This window comes from Oncorhynchus clarkii, chromosome 5 (assembly GCF_045791955.1).
Source record: "Oncorhynchus clarkii lewisi isolate Uvic-CL-2024 chromosome 5, UVic_Ocla_1.0, whole genome shotgun sequence".
In the NCBI taxonomy this organism is placed as follows: domain Eukaryota; kingdom Metazoa; phylum Chordata; class Actinopteri; order Salmoniformes; family Salmonidae; genus Oncorhynchus; species Oncorhynchus clarkii.
This window is the reverse complement of record NC_092151.1, coordinates 26914474-26933331: the sequence shown is the minus strand read 5'-3', so window position 1 is coordinate 26933331 and position 18858 is coordinate 26914474. Positions and strand designations below refer to the sequence as shown.

The following is an 18858-nucleotide window of genomic DNA, read 5'->3' as shown; positions in this document are numbered from 1 at the left end:
AAGTTAACCAAGTTTTTGCTGGCTTAGCTAGCCATGTTAATGACGAGCTAACTAGCACCGTTGGATACTGCACTACAATGTCACGCTAGCTATTGCCAGCGGGTGTAAGGGCGTTTAACTGGCGGCAGAGAAGTCAGACGCAGGAGAGAAATAACTGTGTTTCCAACGGCGCAGTTTATTTACAAAAAAAACCCACCGGAAAACATAATAATAAAAATCAATGGGTAACATAACCTGACGCACACCAGTACAGACGTACACATACACTTACAATAAACAATCACCGACAAGGACATGAGGGGGAACAGAGGGTTAGATACACAACATGTAATTGATTGGATTGGAACCAGGTGTGATGGAAGACAAGACAAAACCAATGGAAAATGAAAAATGGATCAGTGATGGCTAGAAGGTCGGTAACGTCGACCGCCAAACACCGCCCGAACAAGGAGAGGGAACAACTTCAGCGGAAGTCGTGACAGCAGGTGGTTTTTTGAAATATTAAGTGAATGTTTATTTTCTTACTACCTTAAAAGGTTTCTATAAAAGGGTTGTACTTGTGCTCTGTATTTATGGATTAATATCTTCACACTGAGGGTATGTATCACTACTGTTGCTCGTATCTAAAAGATATCTTGTGTCCTACCTAACCATTGAACGTGTGGCTGTGACCGTCCTGTCAATGCCTCTCATCATTGTTTGATATCTTTTACTGCAGGTATGCTTTTCTGTATTTTAGTTATTTTCTAAACACAAAGCATGTATACTATACAATCACTTTGTAGATTGAGTCTGAGAGAGATATTCTGAGAGCAGTGAACGTGTGGCTGTGATCATTCTGTCAATGCATGTCATCACTGTTTGATATCTTTTACTGCAAATAAAAACCGAGTCAACCTGAAGTGTGGGTGTCCGTGTGCCTTTCTTCTGGGGCGCTATGTGAAGTTAGTTACACAAGGGCAATGATCACAATTCAGTCATAATGTGACTAATAGGCTACTGTATCAGGGCAAGATGGCGCCGATGGAGATGGCAGCATCAAGACTAGCTCTTGGAAAACTTTGCAGTATTTCTTTTATTTTGTATGTACTATTTTTTACATTATTAGCACAGGAAATGTTTTGTGTCATTACATACAGCCAGAAAGAACTATTGGATATTAAGGCGGCGGTAACTCACCAGAACTACTAGCATTATGACCAGGAATACAACTTCCCTGGAGCAGATCCTTTGTTCACTCTCCCCAGAGCAATTGAACTTACTCCAGGGGCCGACCCAAAACTTTGCCGGCGCAGGAGAGGCACTCGAGGCGGCCTGCTGGTTCAACTTAGGAGGCACGCACACCACCCAGCGCTTCCGAGTATATTTCTCGCTAATGTTCAGTCTTTGGATAACAAAGTTGATGAGAATCGAGAAAGGATTTCTTTCCAGAGAGACGTCGGGCCTGTAACAAACTTTGTTTCATGGAACATGGTCTCTTGGGATACTCTGTCAGAGTTGGTAAAGCCAGCAGGATTCTCAGTACATTGCGCAGACAGGAATAAATATCTCTCCGGGAAGCAGAAGGGCAGAGGGGTGTGTTTCATGATTAACGACTCATGGTGTAATTCTAGGAACATACAGTCACTCAAGTAAATTTGTTCACCCGACCTAGAATACCTCAAAATTAAAAGCTGACCATATTATCTCCCAATAGAATTCTCCTCCGTCATTGCCACGGCTGTTTACATCCCACCTCAAGCCGAAACCTCGACGGCCCTCAAAGAACTTCACTGGACTTTATGCAAACTGGAAACAACATATCCTGAGGGTGCATTTATTGTAGCTGGGGGTTTTAACAAAGCAAATCCCTTTTGGCAAATCTGACTACAACTCAATCTGGCTCCTCCCGTCCTATAGGCAGAAACTCAAACAGGAAGTGCCTGTACTATTCAACGCTGATCTGACCAATCGCAATCCACACTTCATGATTGTTTTTATCACATGGACTGGGATATATTCCCAGGTAGCTTTTTGAAAATAATCTAAACGCATACGCGGATACGGTGTGTGAGTTCATAAGGAAGTGTATAGGAGATGTAGTACCCACGGTGACTATTAAAATCTACCCTAACCGGAAACCATGGATAGATGGTAGCATTCGCGCAAAACTGAAAGTGCGAACCATCGCATTTAACCATGGCAAGGCGACTGGTAATATGGCAGAATATAAACAGTGTAGTTATTCACTCCACAAGGCAATCAAACAAGATAAACATCAGTATAGAGTTAAGTGGATTTGCAATTCAACAGCTCAGACACGAGACGTATGTGGCAGGGACTACAGACAATCACGGACTACAAAAGGAAAACAAGCCACATCGCCGAGACCGACGTTTTGCTTCCGGACAGGCTAAACACATTCTTCGCATGCTTTGAGGATAACACAGTGCCCCCTGATGCAGCCTGCTACCTGCTCCTTCTCCGTAGTCGACGTGAGTCAAAAATTTAAACGTGTTAACCCTCACAAGGCTGCCGGCCCAGACAGCAACCCTAGCCGGGTCCTCAGAGCATGCGCAGACCAGCTGGCTGGTGTGTTTACGGGCATATTCAATATCTCCCTATCCCAGTCTGCTGTCCCCACATGTTTCAAGATGGCCACAATTGTTCCTGTACCCAAGAAGGCAAAGGTAACTGAACTTAATGACTATCGCCCCGTAGCACTCACCTCTGTCATCATGAAGTGCTTTGAGAGATGAGTAAAGGATCATATCACCTCTACCTTACCTGCCACCCTAGACCCACTTCAATTTACTTACTTTCCCAATAGATCCATAGACGATGCAATCGCCATCACTATGCACACTTCCCTATCCCTTCTGGACAAGAGGAACACCTATGTAAGAAGGCTGTTTATTGACTACAGCTCAGCATTCAACACCATAGTACCCTCCAAGCTCATCATTAAGCTTCAGGCCCTGGGTCTGAACTTTGCCTTGTGTAACTGGGTCCTGGACTTCCTGATGGGCCGCCCCCAGGTGGTGAAGGTAGGAAACAACACGTCCACTCCGCTGATCCTCAATACTGGGGCCCTACGAGGATGTGTGCTCAACTCCCTCCTGTTCTCCCTGTTCACCCATGACTGCGTGGCCAAGCACGCCTCCAACTCAATCATCAAGTTTGCAGATGACACAACAGTAGTAGGTTTGATTACCAACGATGACGGGACAGCCTACAGGGAGGAGGTGAGGGATCTGGGAGTGTGATGCCAGGAAAACAACCTTTCACTCAATTTCAACTAAACAAAGAAGATGATTGTGGACTTCAGGGAAAGCAGAGGGTGCAGCCCCCATTTACATCGACGGAGCCGCAGTGGAGAAGGTGGAAAGCTTCAAGTTCCTTGGCGTACACATCACTGACAAACTGAAATGGACCACCCACACAGACAGTGTGGTGAAGAAGGCGCAACAGAGCCTCTTCAACCTCAGGAGGCTAAAGAAATTTGGCTTGTCACCTAAAACCCTCACAAATTTTTACAGATGCACAATTAAAAGCATATTGTTGGGCTGGTATGGCAACCAACCCATTACTGGGGGCAAACTACCCGCCCTCCAGGCCACCTACAGCACCCGATATCACAGGAAGGCCTGTTCCTTTTTATGAACAGATTTTAAGATTAGATTTTTTCTAAAACGCTTTCAGTTCCACTATATTTAACATTTAACATCCCTTTTCAGCCTTAAAAAAAGGCAATAGTATTGCACAGACAGAGCATCATTTGTCAGAGCTCCAATATATTTTATAAATATTGCATTTTCTCTGACAAATTGAACAAACTATAAGCTATTCTGTTTAGGACATATACAAAGCCTGGAAAGTGTATAACCACATACAAATATATCATGATGCATTTTCTCATACAAATGTTCAAAAGTGACATGAAATGAACCAGTAATTAAATGCATTTAAACAGTTAGAAATGTGTAAACAACTATCTGTAGAAATATACAGTACATTATTTACAGTTATAAGCATACAACACTTTTCACCATCCCGTATTAATGAGGTCTGGTCATTAATTTGGTAATTTGGTCATGTGTGTGACTTAATGGAAAGGAAGAGACCTTACACCTATTAATATGTGTATACTCTATGTGTACGAGAAAGTGTATCCTCACTAAGTTGTACACATTTAAACACTTAAACAGGTTCAGAACACACACACACACACACACACACGCACGCACGCACGCACGCACGCACGCACGCACGCACGCACACACACACACACACACACACACACACACACACACACACACACACACACACAGAACCCATTTGAAGTATCACTGTGGTTGGCCCAGGGGTGTGACTACAGGCCATAGCATGTCAGGTAGAGGCCCCTTAGGCTCCCCAGCTCCCCCAGCCTGACTGGCCCAGTTAAAGTCCACTCCGTTCCTCTTCAGGGCAGCCAAGTGCTTAACGTCCAGTGTGGTGAAGGTGGTGAACTGGACCTGATTCCTCTTGCTGGTGGGGGAGTGGAGTGGATCGCTGCGGGTTGGCTTGGCCAGGAGGGTGGCTGAACCCAGAGCCATGGGGTCCAGGGTGGGAACCTGCTGGGAGCTGCTCCTTCTACCCAAGGTGGTAGTCCTCTCTGGGATAGCACTCATACTCAGGCTGCTCTCCAGAGCCCTGTGGCTATCTGTGGAGCATTGTCTCTGCAGGCTGCAGTGGGACTCAATAGAGCCGTGGTTCTCCCGTTTGATGGTGGAGACCTGGGGTGGGTTGTCCGGCGCTGGCCCTGTGCTGGTCCCCAGCCACACCCAGTCGTGCCTGTGCTCCTTGGGGCCGTTGGGGTCTGGGTTGCCCTGGACGGGGGTCTTGTTGACCCGGAAGCAGAAATTATAGGAGGCGCAGTTGAGCAGGAAGGCGAGGATAGCAAGGACAGAGACTCCCACCAGCGCGAAGATGCCAATCTCCAGGTCTGACATGGCTTTGAACGTCTTCAACAGGTCACTCTCCACCATCTGGGGCGGCTTGGGCTGCTCTTTCTGGGGTGGTGCCTCTGCTTTGGGCATCTCTTTCTTCTGGTTGGGGTTTTCCACCACGTTCCGCCAGTCTCTCCTCAGCTCCTGTCCTCTGCCCAGGCTTCTGTCCCTGCCAGGTCTGCCAGACACCTGAGGTTTGTCCGTGCCAGGTTTTCCCCTGGTGGTGGTACTACTGTCAGTGTTGGTGGTGCTGCAGCTGATGCCCTCTCTGATGGTAGAAATGCCACCTCCAGCAGCTTGCTGATCCCTGGCTGTTGACGTGGTGACATCAGTTTCAGTGCTGTCCTGGCAGTCTGGCACGGTGCTCCTGAACGAGCGTCTGTCTCCGTCCCCCTCGATCAGAGCCCGTGGTGAGGTCACAACTGGCGTGAGTTCCCGTGGTGATGTCACGACTGGCTCAGGCTCTACCTCTGACTCTGAACCTTCACTGCCATAGCCAGTAGCACCACCACCAGTGACCCCTCCGTCCATCCTGCTGCCTTTCTGGAAAGTGACCTTAAGAAGCCCATTGCCCACCACCAGCTTGCTCTTCCTCTTAGACTTCTGGCACTCCTCACAGATCCTCAGCTCAGCTTTCACCAGCGCCCCCTGACCCTCACCCTCCGCCACCACAAATGCTGACTGGGGGGTCCGGCGCACGGTCGCCACACTCTTGTCCCCAGAGGTCACAGTCAGGGAGTAGACGCTGCGGTCAAAGAGGTCCAGAGGGGTCACTGAGCCGTCACTGAACTGGATCCAGCAGCTGACCATTGCCTCCTAAACACGGAAATAACACAGAGACAGGATAAGGAGAGGGCTTGGAATTATCTAAAATAGGTCAAAATACAATCAGGAAATCAATATTCTCTCCATGTGCAGAGGGTCAGACATACAGAACATCAATTAATTTCCAAATATTCCCTCTCATAAATAGATGTGTTAATGCATAAAAGTAGGTGGTAAAGCAGGAGCTGATAGGATTTAGCATATTTCCACAGGATTCTCATGCAACCCAATGATTCACAATTACACAGTTATTTCAATTCCTGCATTAGCGTTTTGTCCATTGGGTTGACATGATAGCTAATCCCTAATTTTGTCGGTATCTAAGAATTGCCTCTGTTAATCTCACTATAATTAGCTTGGGGGCTATTGTATCACAGACCACAGTCCTATCACATCATGGCGTGAAACTCAATTTAACCACAGGGGATCAATATCAGTATAGATGGAGAATTCAAACCATTAGCACTAGCCACCAGAGGGTGCAATGTAAATGAATTACTCCCACCACAGTCAGTCCAATAGAACCATAGAGCTGTTAGCTGATAATGAACGATTGAAGCCAGAGGCATGGCCTATATTCTGAGGTGAAATACATTTGCATAGCTTGGAATTGTACTGTACATGACCCATCATAGAAACAAATGGGCATGTGCACTAACTCCGTTCTAATAGGTTGAGTATTGACTGGGTCAAATTAGCGATTGGCCAGGCCCCTGGCAGCACATGGCTGTCATACTGCTGGTTATAGAGTCTGGACTACTGCCTAATGGTATCCCCACTCACAGTTTGGGAAGTGTTTTTGAATGGGCATGCTGCCACGGCTAATGTGTGAGCTGTTAAACTGCGTCCATGCACTCTGTCTGGCTCACAGCGTGGCCACAGTACTACAGTCCTGAGCTGTGGACACTATTAACTCACACACACAGGAATCGCAGGGACAAACCACATGCTGCTAGGCTAGCAGGTTACTGTTATTCACTGTGAAATTTATTATTTTCTTGCTAAATATATGTGAAGAGCTTTTAGGGTACAGGTTTTCCACTATTGCTAATCATTCCCCCCTCAGCTTCAGAATGGCACAATGTGAAGTTGGGGCTTGTTCTTCGGATGTACTTTATTTTGTATAATAGTTTTGAATCAGGTTTGATATTACATAATTTGTCTATTTACCTGTTTGGGTCTCTGCATGACTTCCTGTATTGCAGCCGTGGCAATGATGGCCATGTTTCTCCCTGGGCTGAGCTGGAGGGACAGAGAGAGGCCAGAGACCAGCTGCACTCCCAGCTCTGTCACACTCACTTTGTCTTCCAGAACCCTGACCATCCGCTCAGCCAGGATCGAGTCAGACAGAGGAGACATCACCTGCAACATTATACACACACATTAGAATACACACAAACAAACACACACATGCACACACACAAACATACACACATTACCTGTAGAGTGGTGGTCCCTGCAGCGCGTCCCTGCAGTACTGTCCCAGCATGTAGTCTGGCTATAGATTGGTCTCCCACCCTGAGAGAGTAGCGCACCAGCCTGGTGACATCCACCTGCCAGTCTGGCCCCAGGAAAGTCTCCAGAGACCCCCCCAATCCCCCTATAATGGGGTCTGGAGATGGGTCCGACGGCTCGGCAACAAAGGGTGTGAGCACCCTGACCACGGTGTGTTGGTACTGTAGCATGCAGCCTCTGCTCTTCCTTATCTCCTCCTCTTCCTCACTGTCCCAGCTGGTCCTGAGAAAACAACACTTAATTGTATACTCTTACGAGAAAACTGTCAGCTGGAAGACGTTCAAGAACAATCTGAGAGTTGAATGGGTTTGGGTAGCTATCTCTGACACCAACAATAACCATGCAAACATACAGTGTAGCTCCAGAGAAAACAACAACACCCTACACAATCCATCCATCCACCTCAGTGTATTGACTAAGAACCAGGCAGCGGTAAGACGCTCAGTATTGAGTGAGACCCTGTCCTGTTTTCTGAGAGCAAGTCTATGTCCCTTCTACGGGGAATAACACACTAATGTAACTAACAGTGATGTGATGATAGATTATTATTATAGAGTTGTCATGACGTTGGCCTGGGGGGTAGGTTTATGACAGTCATAAATACCTCTTCCCCCCTATTTCCTCTCTCTACTCTACTGAGGTTACATTTGCAAAACCCTTGGTAAACATAGAGATTCTGTGAACATCAGTAGGTGGGGGGAAATTAACTATATTCTGGTAATCCGAACAATTGAACATATGCGGTGGTACTTAATGAATATGATGTCAGTTCGGTTGTCATCTGAGACTTTCTCATCAATGATAAGATGACATAAACTCTACAGTGGAAAGTCTACACATCAGAGTTATCGGATTCACATGGAATTGTTGTTCAATTTAAATGTTTGAATATAAAATTATTTGTGATGGGATGAAATGTGATTTTAGCTTCTAAAATGTGAGATGTAGGTTTTCATCAGATAGGGCTGCTCACTCAGTAGCCCACCCACGTGAAGAGACAGAGGTTGTAAACTATGAAACACACCCCTTTTCTCCCTTCCTATATAAAGCCTTGAAGACGACATAACTTCCTGTTCCGGGGATGAAGGACGACGGTCCTATGTCAGACTGGTTCAGATAATAACTACAGAACGAAGCCAACATCAGCGTGAGCTTTGGTTGCGAATGGTATGAACTTTGAACTCGTATTCACTACAGAAGTGATACCTCCTAGCCGTTGAGTTAGCAACCCCTGCTGCAAACGCAGGTTAGGAAGGGACAGACAGAGTATCCCGTCTACCACACAACGACGTTATTACAACGTATAACAATTGACCACCAGAGACATTCTTTAAAGGACAAAGGACTCGGTTTGGCAACACGGCCTTCCCATCTACCACCAACCTACTGAAGCGCAGCTCAGAGTAAATATTTATTGCATTTTCCTTTTCCAAATGGCCGGTAATTTAGAATGCATAAGATACTATATTTACGATAGCCCAGCTTCTACCCTTTGTTCCTCAGTCTTCCCGCTCCTTCTCTCAACCCAGACCATTTTCTTTTGTGTAACCAGCTGTCATATCTGTTCCGCCCGCTAGGGACGTTTTCCTTTATGATGTAATTTGTAATCAAGTTATGATTAATTGTGTGTATGTGTAAGTCTGTGTGATTAGTTAGGTATTTAGTAAATAAATAATTAAACCCAATTTTGTATTGCTGATTCAACTTGTTAGCCAGGGTTCGTGCAGATAAAAGAATTTACAACTTTCAGATGAGACTGAATTAAGATGGCGATTGATATTGACTGCTATTGATGTAAAATATTACTAGGTCTTTAAGAGTTTATTCGGAAGATAACAGCTCTATAAATATTATTTTGGGTGTCCGACTCTCTAGTTAATTACATTTAGATGATAAGCTCAATCAGGTGATATTAATTACGGATAAATTATTTTATAGAATAGCATGTCATATCACTTAATCCGGCATAGCCAAAGACACGACAGAGTACAGCAACATGCATTAGTCAAGGCTGATAAACTGGAAGATTTCTATTCCCTACCCTCTCTATCATAGTACCTACTGTATTATTGGAATCATTTATCTGTCTGAACAGCACAGCTCTAGTCTATGAGGCTTCTAAACAAACACGCTTTAGGACTCCTACTTAGATTTGTCAAATAATGGTTTTGGATTTCATCCTTTGTCACTATGCAGTGGGTCACTACTAGTGGCTCTTGTGATGATTTGTTATTAAGTTTTGTGCAAACAAACTGTCAATCAAATCCTTCTTTGAATCCTTCATGATTGCCAAACTCCAGCCTTGCTACAGCAGGTCTTGGCATCAGCTCTCTAATCAGCTCTCTCTGTGGATTTCTAAATAGTATTGACAAAGGCTTACATTGGTATGTGGCCAACATTGGTATGTGGAGAGTTATTATTTAAAGCAAAACCATACCTCTTGGTGCCGGCGGCCACGGGGACTCTCCAGCCCTTGATCTGGCTGAGTTCGGGGTTGGCTATGTCGATAAGCAGGGGGAGGCGGGGCATCCACACACTCATCTCCAGTTGGGCACTCAGGTAGCTGTAGGTGAAGTTGAGCACCATCCTCATCCTCCCCCTCGTCTCCTTCCCATTAACAAACACATAGTCACAACGATCCGACACCTGGGGGGACACAGGGGGATGCTGAGCTATTAAATAACACATCCTCTTCATGAGGAGTATTGTGACGTGGATAGCAAGCTGAAGTCTACTTGCCCATAATGTACTAGCCCCATTAATTTCTTTGTCATTTGAGGTCCCTGTGCCCATTGTCACATAGGCTTCGGTTAGATTCAATCTGGGCCGCCGAGTATCCACATTAGAGTGCGATTAAAATGTTTCCGCTGCATATGTCGGTTCAATCGGAAATTACTGTAACATTTTCAATTGTGTTATAACGCAGATCTTATGCGGCCCGGATTTGATCTAGCCCTCAGCCATCTAAGATTTATCAATCTAAGTGCTGATAGAGACAGAAGAAAGAAAGAGCATGCAGTTGAACCATCATATTGCTATTGTGTGTATGTGTATCTCCCGCTCTTTATCTAGCTTTTTCAAAAATTGCTATGTAAATGTTCTCTCTCTATCTCTGTTTCCCTCTCTCTCTCTCTCTGTCACCCTCTCTCTCTCTGTCTGTCTCTGTCTGTCTCGCCCCCTCGCTGTCTCTTTTCATCTCTCCGTCTCTCTCTCTCTTATTGGAGTAAAGTCCCTATGCCCTTGGCTCCATGAGATCTGCTCTAATAACATGCATTTCACATGCAAGTATGATTTATATTATGGTCTCTGAATGATTCTGAATATGATAGTCATAAGGATGTTTGTCTTGTTCTCTTGCAACATACAGATACGTAGATAAAGAATCTCAATTTGAGCCAGTTCGCTGCAGTAGGAAAATAATCCTGCAGCAACAGGACATGTTAATTATCATGTGGATTATAATTCATGGACATTTTTGTAGGGGTTGATACGTTTTTCGTAAGGGAAAATCAAGTCTGAAATTACAAAGTGGAAATTATAAACTTCAGCAGCCTTTTTAAACCTCAAATACACTACAAGTTTTAATTGTCCTGCATTGTAGGAAAGTTCTCCTGCAACAAGGTGATCAAATTAAGATCCTACAACTGTAGAGAAAAACATTGATTAAAAACATTGGAACAGGGCTTCCAAAGCTGTACCTTCAGCACGTTCTCGTCAGTGGACCTACAGTTGGTATAGTTGGTGACATCGGTGACAGTGCCGTCAGCCTCCACAGCCAGAGTCCTGACTGGGGCAGACACTTTCTTACCAGTCAGAACAGCTGTGTTCATCACATCACTGTCCTACAGGGGACAGACGGGACAGAGTGACTGTGTGAGGCAGGCATTTAACCACACACTCACATTCAAAACTGGGCATTCACATGTAAGCATGCATGCACACAAGAACACACATACACACCCACACACATTTACACAAAGATTGGCATGCACATGTACACACACTCGCATGAACGCACACACAAATGCACAATCATACAATTACATGAACCCGCACTCACCCACTTCCTTGTACAGTTAAGTCTGTGCATATGTTCAACTGCTTACCTCCTAAACATAAATGGACAAATCAAGGTTGGTCTACGGCTGATAAGTTCTCTTTTATAGCTCTATAACCCCTCTTTGAACATGGGTTTTAAAGTGTTTTCTGGCCATGATACTCTCTAATAATATTGGTTCTAATCTATGAGGCGTGGGGGTTGATACAGTGGCTGATGACTGTATGGCCCAGCTGATGTAGATTTAACTGCAGCTCTTGACAGATGTTGCAGGGCAGCCTGTAAGTCATTCTGAACTCAGCAGCACAGCATAACAGCTGCTGACCGCAATTCAGAAAGTCACCAAAACTGACTACCAGTACAATAAAGTTGTATTGTATTGTATTGTATTGTATTGTATTGTATTGTACAGATCTAATGTACTGAAGCAATCCCTATGGGATTTGTAGTACCAACACCGCTTTGAAAAAGGGATTAATTCCTGTCACAAGTACACAGGTGGTAAAACCATCTTCTGACAAACCAGATCTATACCTTGTACTTGTACATTTGGAAAAATTGTATAAAGCATTGTGGCTTTGTTATAAAGATGTTTCATTCCTCCCTATGAGGGCTGTTTGATCCTCAATGAACGTCAACTGCATTAACATTGAAGGAGAGTGTGACCTGGGCCAGAACAGCCCTGATGTTATCAAAGCTAGAGGCCAATACAGCTGGCATTCAGCTGTACAACAATGAACACATCGGCACCCCCCTGACATCCCCCTCTCCAGGGCTCTCTCAATCATGTACACACACGTTATTGTTATTTTATAGCCAACGTCTCCTCCATAAAACATCAAACCAGATGAGAGTACAATAGACATACATTTACAGTAGACCCACACAGTACTTAATTGCCCATCCAGCAAGACTGTAATTCAACTTACAGACACGCTGCAGGGAGAATAAAGTGGTGGTGTTACTGTTAATGCAACTACTGCTGTGTCATACAAACCCAGGTGCATCTGCACACAGGTACATGCACGCATACAAATAAAATGGCACACGTGCACACACATAAAAGGCACGCACACATGCTCCTCACCATGACCAGTGGTGTCAGGCCTACGTAGTCTCTCTGGGTGGTATAGATCTTCATGATGCCAACATCCTTAATGTGTCCTGTTTCCAAATGCCATGTGATTATCTGGCTCTCCAATTGTTGCTCAGTCAACTCCTTGGTCTCAAAGTCAAGCTGCAAGACCTCCAACAGACCCCTGTCAATCCAGAAATACAGTTACATTCACATTCTTCATCCTACTGATATTCACTGTACCACTCAATACAGTGTGTCACAGCTCATGAATGGACATGAATACTGCAATAATCAAGATGTATGCTGCAATCAAGAACAACAAGACCCTCTTATATCTAACATGCACATTCAAACCCACAGTGTTATTATAAAATGATCATAATCTGACCTTAACCTTGCTTACTTACTGTACATGTACTACAGAGATGGGAAACTGGTGGCGGGGGAGGGGAAGGGTGTTCAGAACACTCTGTTTGGTCAAGCAGTTGCTAGACAACAGATGTGTGGATGTCCTTAATGGTTGTCCTTGGTGCTGTCAGTAGGATACTGTGTTGGTTTACTGTGTTGTATTATTCACTGTCTCCCTCCCTCCTGCTCTCTTCATCTTCTCTCCTCAATATCTCCCTCCTTCCTCATCTGTCCATTTGTCTCCTCCATCTCTTCTCCATCTCTAGTCCATCTCTCTTTCATTCTCGGATCAGGCCCACAGATCAATCCCCCTCCCCAAACTTTTTTCAGCCTCTTCAGCTTAGACCTCGAGATAGCTTTGCTCTACATACATGTATACTTATTCATCAATAAAAGAGTTTGGACAGGAACATTTTCACCATATTCCACTCAATTACTTCAGCACAGGAATTGAGGAGAAAGAGGTGGTAATTCCACCTCTTTTTCCTGGAAACCCTCTATAGGGGCTTTGGGGGTCGTAGCTTGTAAATCTGTGGTCTTATCATCAGTTTCAGAGTGCTGGGGTGGGTAGGGGGGTCACTTCTGCCGACCCCTCTGGGTGTTCACTGGTCTGTTCACTGGTTAATACCGCTGCCAGGACTTGGAATATCTGCACTCCTTATCTGGCCCGGAATGTGCCAGCCAGCGGTTAAGCCCGGATAACGCACTGAGGATTACTGATGATTACAGATAAGTGGGCCGGACAGGCGGCGCGCTGAGCCGGGTTGGAGTGTATGTGTGTGTGTGTGTGTGTGTGTGTGTGTGTTTGTCTAAGGGGGATGGTATGTGCTAGGAGGTTGCTGGGCAGAGGTGTGTTTTTCCATCTGGATCAGGAAGTGTTGTGATAGCACCACATAATTGTCCATGTTGACATCATTGACGCTGTGCTGACTAGTGGTGGCTATTCAGCAGCCTGATGGTCTGGGGGTAGAAGCTTTTGGCCAGTCTTACAGTTTCTGCCGTGATGTTCCTTTACTGCCCGCATCTAAGTGACGGAAACGGGAAGAACAGGGCATGGCCCGGGTGGCTGGGGTCCCTGATGATCTTCTTGGCCTTCCTGCAACATGTGGTGTTGTAGGTGTCGTGGAGGGCAGGCAGTGTGCATCCAATGGTGCGTTCGGCTGAGAGTACCACCCTCTTTAGCGCCTTGCGGTCATTTGGCGGTGGAGTTGTCGTACAAGGCTGTGATGCAGCCTGACACTATGCTCTCAATGGTGCTCCTGTAGAACACTGTGATGGCCCTCGAGGACAGGCCAGATTTCTTCAGCATCTTGAGGTGCCGTGTGGTTTGGCCATTTCACCTCCTCGGAAATGTGTACGCCGAGGAACTTTAAGATTTTGACCATCTCCAATGCGGCCCCGTTGATAAAGATGCTCCTTTGATTTGCTGATGTTGAGGGAGAAGTTGTTTACCTGTCACCACCCCGTCAGTGAAATCATGGAGAAATATTCTAGACTGTTCATATCAACACAGTTGATCCCTCCCCCACTGCGATAGACAGGAGGATTACTAAAGTTATTACTGATATCATGATAATCTCAAAGAGCCTTACAAACAACTGATTGACATTGTCATCTACTGTATGTTATTCCTTGTAGTTACAGAGCAGGTTTCCCGGACACAGATTAGTGCTACAGTCTATTTCTCCATTGAGGAATGCTTTTTAGTCCAGGACTAGGCTTGATCTCTGTCCCGGAAACTGGCCCATATTCCATGAGATTATAACTAGGGCCCAGAGTTTTTCCTGATCACATGACCTAACCAGGGAAAACTCTGGGCCCAATTTACGTATAACATCTTATAGAAACCAGGGAAATAAGTGCCTTAAGCAAATATCAGTGCAGCTGTACCACATCTATCAGTTCAAAAGTACTGAATAGTCACTTCAGTCTATTTACAAGGAGAGTGATTAATCACAATGTAACAGATCTGCTCCACACAATAAACGGCAGTCTGCACAGCTGCTGGGACCACACCAACAAGGCAACTGATGAAATTAATTAGTTTTTTCCCTCGATCAAGTCCTAGAATTGCAATCTGTTCTTCTTCCTGACATTTTAACAAAGAGAATTCTGAGAATCTGGAAATCTATAAGAAACAACCTGTTTGTTTCTTCTACCTTTCTCTTCTGACAAATGCTATACATCAATAATCTCACACTTCTCATACCAGTAAGAACATGACAAAGGACGGCCATTGGTAAGATTTAAGAGAACCTACAAAACTCAGGATGTTTGAGGAAAATGAAGGGCTACACACCTTTTCCCGGGATTGGTGGTCTTCCTCTGACACACGACAGAGATGGTATTTGCGCCCCTTCTGCCAGGTTCCAGGGCGATGTCCCATAAGGCTGAGTCACTGGGCCTCGCTGTACTGAACGACATGCCCTTCCTCACTGTGGCTCTGGAACACATAGACACACACAGGTCAGTTAACACACGCATACACACACACAGGTCAGTTAATACACACCCACAGGTCAGTTAACACACACATACACACACACACAGGTCAGTTAACACACACACATAGGTCAGTTAACACACACATACAGGTCAGTTAACACACACATAAACACACACACACACAGGTCAGTTAACACACACACACAGGTCAGTTAACACACACATACACACACACACAAACACACAGGTCAGTTAACACACACACACACAGGTCAGTTAACACACACATACAGGTCAGTTAACACACACATAAACACATACACACACACAGGTCAGTTAATACACACCCACAGGTCAGTTAACACACACATACACACACACACAGGTCAGTTAACACACACACATAGGTCAGTTAACACACACATAAACACACACACACACAGGTCAGTTAACACACACACACAGGTCAGTTAACACACACATACACACAAACACAAACACACAGGTCAGTTAACACACACACAGGTCAGTTAACACACACATACAGGTCAGTTAACACACACATAAACACACACACACACACACACAGGTCAGTTAACACACACACACAGGTCAGTTAACACACACATACACACACACACAAACACACAGGTCAGTTAACACACACACACAGGTCAGTTAACACACACATACAGGTCAATTAACACACACATAAACACACACACACACAGGTCAGTTAACACACACACACAGGTCAGTTAACACACACATAAACACTCACACACACAGGTCAGTTAACACACACACACAGGTCAGTTAACACACACACATATCTCAGTTAACACACACATACACACACACATAGGTCAGTAAACACACACATAGCTCAGTTAACACACACACACACGTCAGTTAATACACACACATAGGTCAGTTAACACACACATACACACACACAGGTCAGTTAACACACACATACAGGTCAGTTAACACACACATAAACACACACACACACACAGGTCAGTTAACACACACACACAGGTCAGTTAACACACACATACACACACACACAAACACACAGTTCAGTTAACACACACATACACACACACATATCTCAGTTAACACACACATACACACACATATCTCAGTTAACACACACACACACACACACAAACACACACACACACACATGTCAGTTAATACACACACATAGGTCAGTTAACACACACATACACACACAGGTCAGTTAACACACACATACAGGTCAGTTAACACACACATAAACACACACACACACAGGTCAGTTAACACACACACACAGGTCAGTTAACACACACATACACACACACACAAACACACAGGTCAGTTAACACACACACACAGGTCAGTTAACATACACACACAGGTCAGTTAACACACACATACAGGTCAGTTAACACACACATAAACACACACACACACAGGTCAGTTAACACACACACACAGGTCAGTTAACACACACATAAACACACACACACAGGTCAGTTAACACACACACATATCTCAGTTAGCACACACATACACACACACATAGGTCAGTAAACACACACATAGCTCAGTTAACACACACACACACACACGTCAGTTAACACACACATAGGTCAGTTAACACGCACATACACACACACAGGTCAGTTAACACACACATACAGGTCAGTTAACACACACATAAACACACACACACACAGGTCAGTTAACACACACACACAGGTCAGTTAACACACACATACACACACACACAAACACACAGGTCAGTTAACACACACATACACACACAGGTCAAATGACATGCACACATAAATTCACAGTCTACTTAAGGGGAACACTTTAGGTGATCTCAACAGCAGAATCTGTTTGAGTGTTATTGAACCATGATTGACTGCTGCAGGGGAGGTGGAGCTATCTGAGGATCACCTGAGAGACTCAGATAATGATAGCAGCCTGACATAGTCAGCACAAGGCTCAGATTCTAAAGTTGCCTTCAGGCAAACTCTCACATAACACACATTCACATCAAAACATGGTGGTTGGTCAAAGATGGTTGGTCAAAGATCAACCTAGAGGAAGCTCTACATGTTTCTTCCACCAGTTTGATTGTACACTCTTATAAAAAAAAGGTGCTATCTAGAACCTTCAAGGGTTCCTGGGAACCCTTTTAGGTTCCTGGTAGGTTCCTGCTAGAACCTGTTTCGTTCCAGGTAGAACCCTTTTGGATTCCATGTAGAACCCTTTTCACAGAGTGACAAGGTTATAACATCTACCGAAAAGACAGAAATGCCAACAGAGGCAGTGTTGCGGTCTATATTCAGAACCACATTCCTGTAAAGCTTAGAGATGATCTAATGTTAAATATTGTTGTAATATGGCTACAGGTTCATCTGCCTCACCTGAAGCCCATTCTTGTGGGAAGCTGCTATAGACCACCAAGTGCTAACAGTCTCTATCTGGATAATATGTGTGAAATGCTTGATAATGTACGTGATATCAACAGAAGTACATTTTCTGGGTGATTTATATATTGACTAGCTATTATCAAGCTGCCCACTCAGGAAAAAACTTCAAACTGTAACCAGGGCCTGCAACTTGGATCCGGTTGTCAGTCAACCTACCAGGGTAGTTACAAACAGCACAGGAATTAAATCATCAACATGTATTGATCACATTTTTTACTAACGCTGCAGATATTTGCTTTAAAGCAGTATCCAAATCCATAGGATGTAGTGATCACAATATAATAGCCACATCTAAGAAAACCAAAGTTCCAAAGGCTGGGACTAATATAGTGTATAGGAGGTCATCCAATAAGTTTTGCAGTGATTCTTATGTTGATGATGTAAAATATATTTGCTGGTCTGTGATGCTGCACTTGAAGCATTTATGAAACTACTTATTCCAGTTACTAATAAGCACGCACCGATTAAGAAAATGACTGTAAAAACTGTTAAATCCCCTTGGATTGATGAGGAATTTTAAAATTGTCTGGTTGAGAGTGATGAGGTAAAAGGTATGGCAATTAAGTCTGGCAGCCCAACTGGCAAACATATTGCAAATTAAGAAATCATGTGACTAAATATAATAAAGATAAACTACACTAGGAAACAAAGATACATTATATAAAGAATGATAGTAAAAAGCTTTGGGGCAACTTATATGAAATTCTGGGGAAAAAATCCAACTCGGCTCCTTCATTTGTTGAATCAGATGGCTCATTCATCAAAAAGCCCGCTGATATTGCCAACTACTTTAATAACTTTTTCATTGGCAAGATAACCAAACTTAGGGATGACATTCCAGCAACAAACGCTGACACTACACATCCAAGTATATCGAATCAAATTTTGAAAGACAAGAATTGTACCTTTGCATTCCGTAAAGTCAGTGTGGAAGAGGTGAAAAAAACATTGTTGGTTGTCAACAATGAAAAGTCACCAGAGTCTGACAATCTAGATTACTGATGATAATAGCAGACAATTTTGCCACATCTTCAATTTAACCCTCCTAGAGGAAAGGCCGGGAGGAAAGCT

General features: G+C 44.3%; 1 protein-coding gene across 1 annotated transcript in view; it reads right to left on the bottom strand.

The window, feature by feature from the left end:
• Positions 1-4325: 4325 nt before the first annotated feature.
• The window catches only part of LOC139409918 (transmembrane protein 132D-like), a 39197-nt gene continuing 24664 nt past the window's right edge, over positions 4326-18858 (bottom strand). Inside the window, exons 3-9 of the mRNA XM_071155331.1 lie at positions 15150-15293; positions 12452-12623; positions 11006-11149; positions 9745-9953; positions 7232-7529; positions 6963-7154; positions 4326-5783 (exon numbers count right to left, since the gene is read on the bottom strand). Coding sequence (XP_071011432.1) covers positions 4326-5783; positions 6963-7154; positions 7232-7529; positions 9745-9953; positions 11006-11149; positions 12452-12623; positions 15150-15293 — 2617 coding nt within the window. The remainder of the gene's footprint in view (positions 5784-6962; positions 7155-7231; positions 7530-9744; positions 9954-11005; positions 11150-12451; positions 12624-15149; positions 15294-18858) is intronic.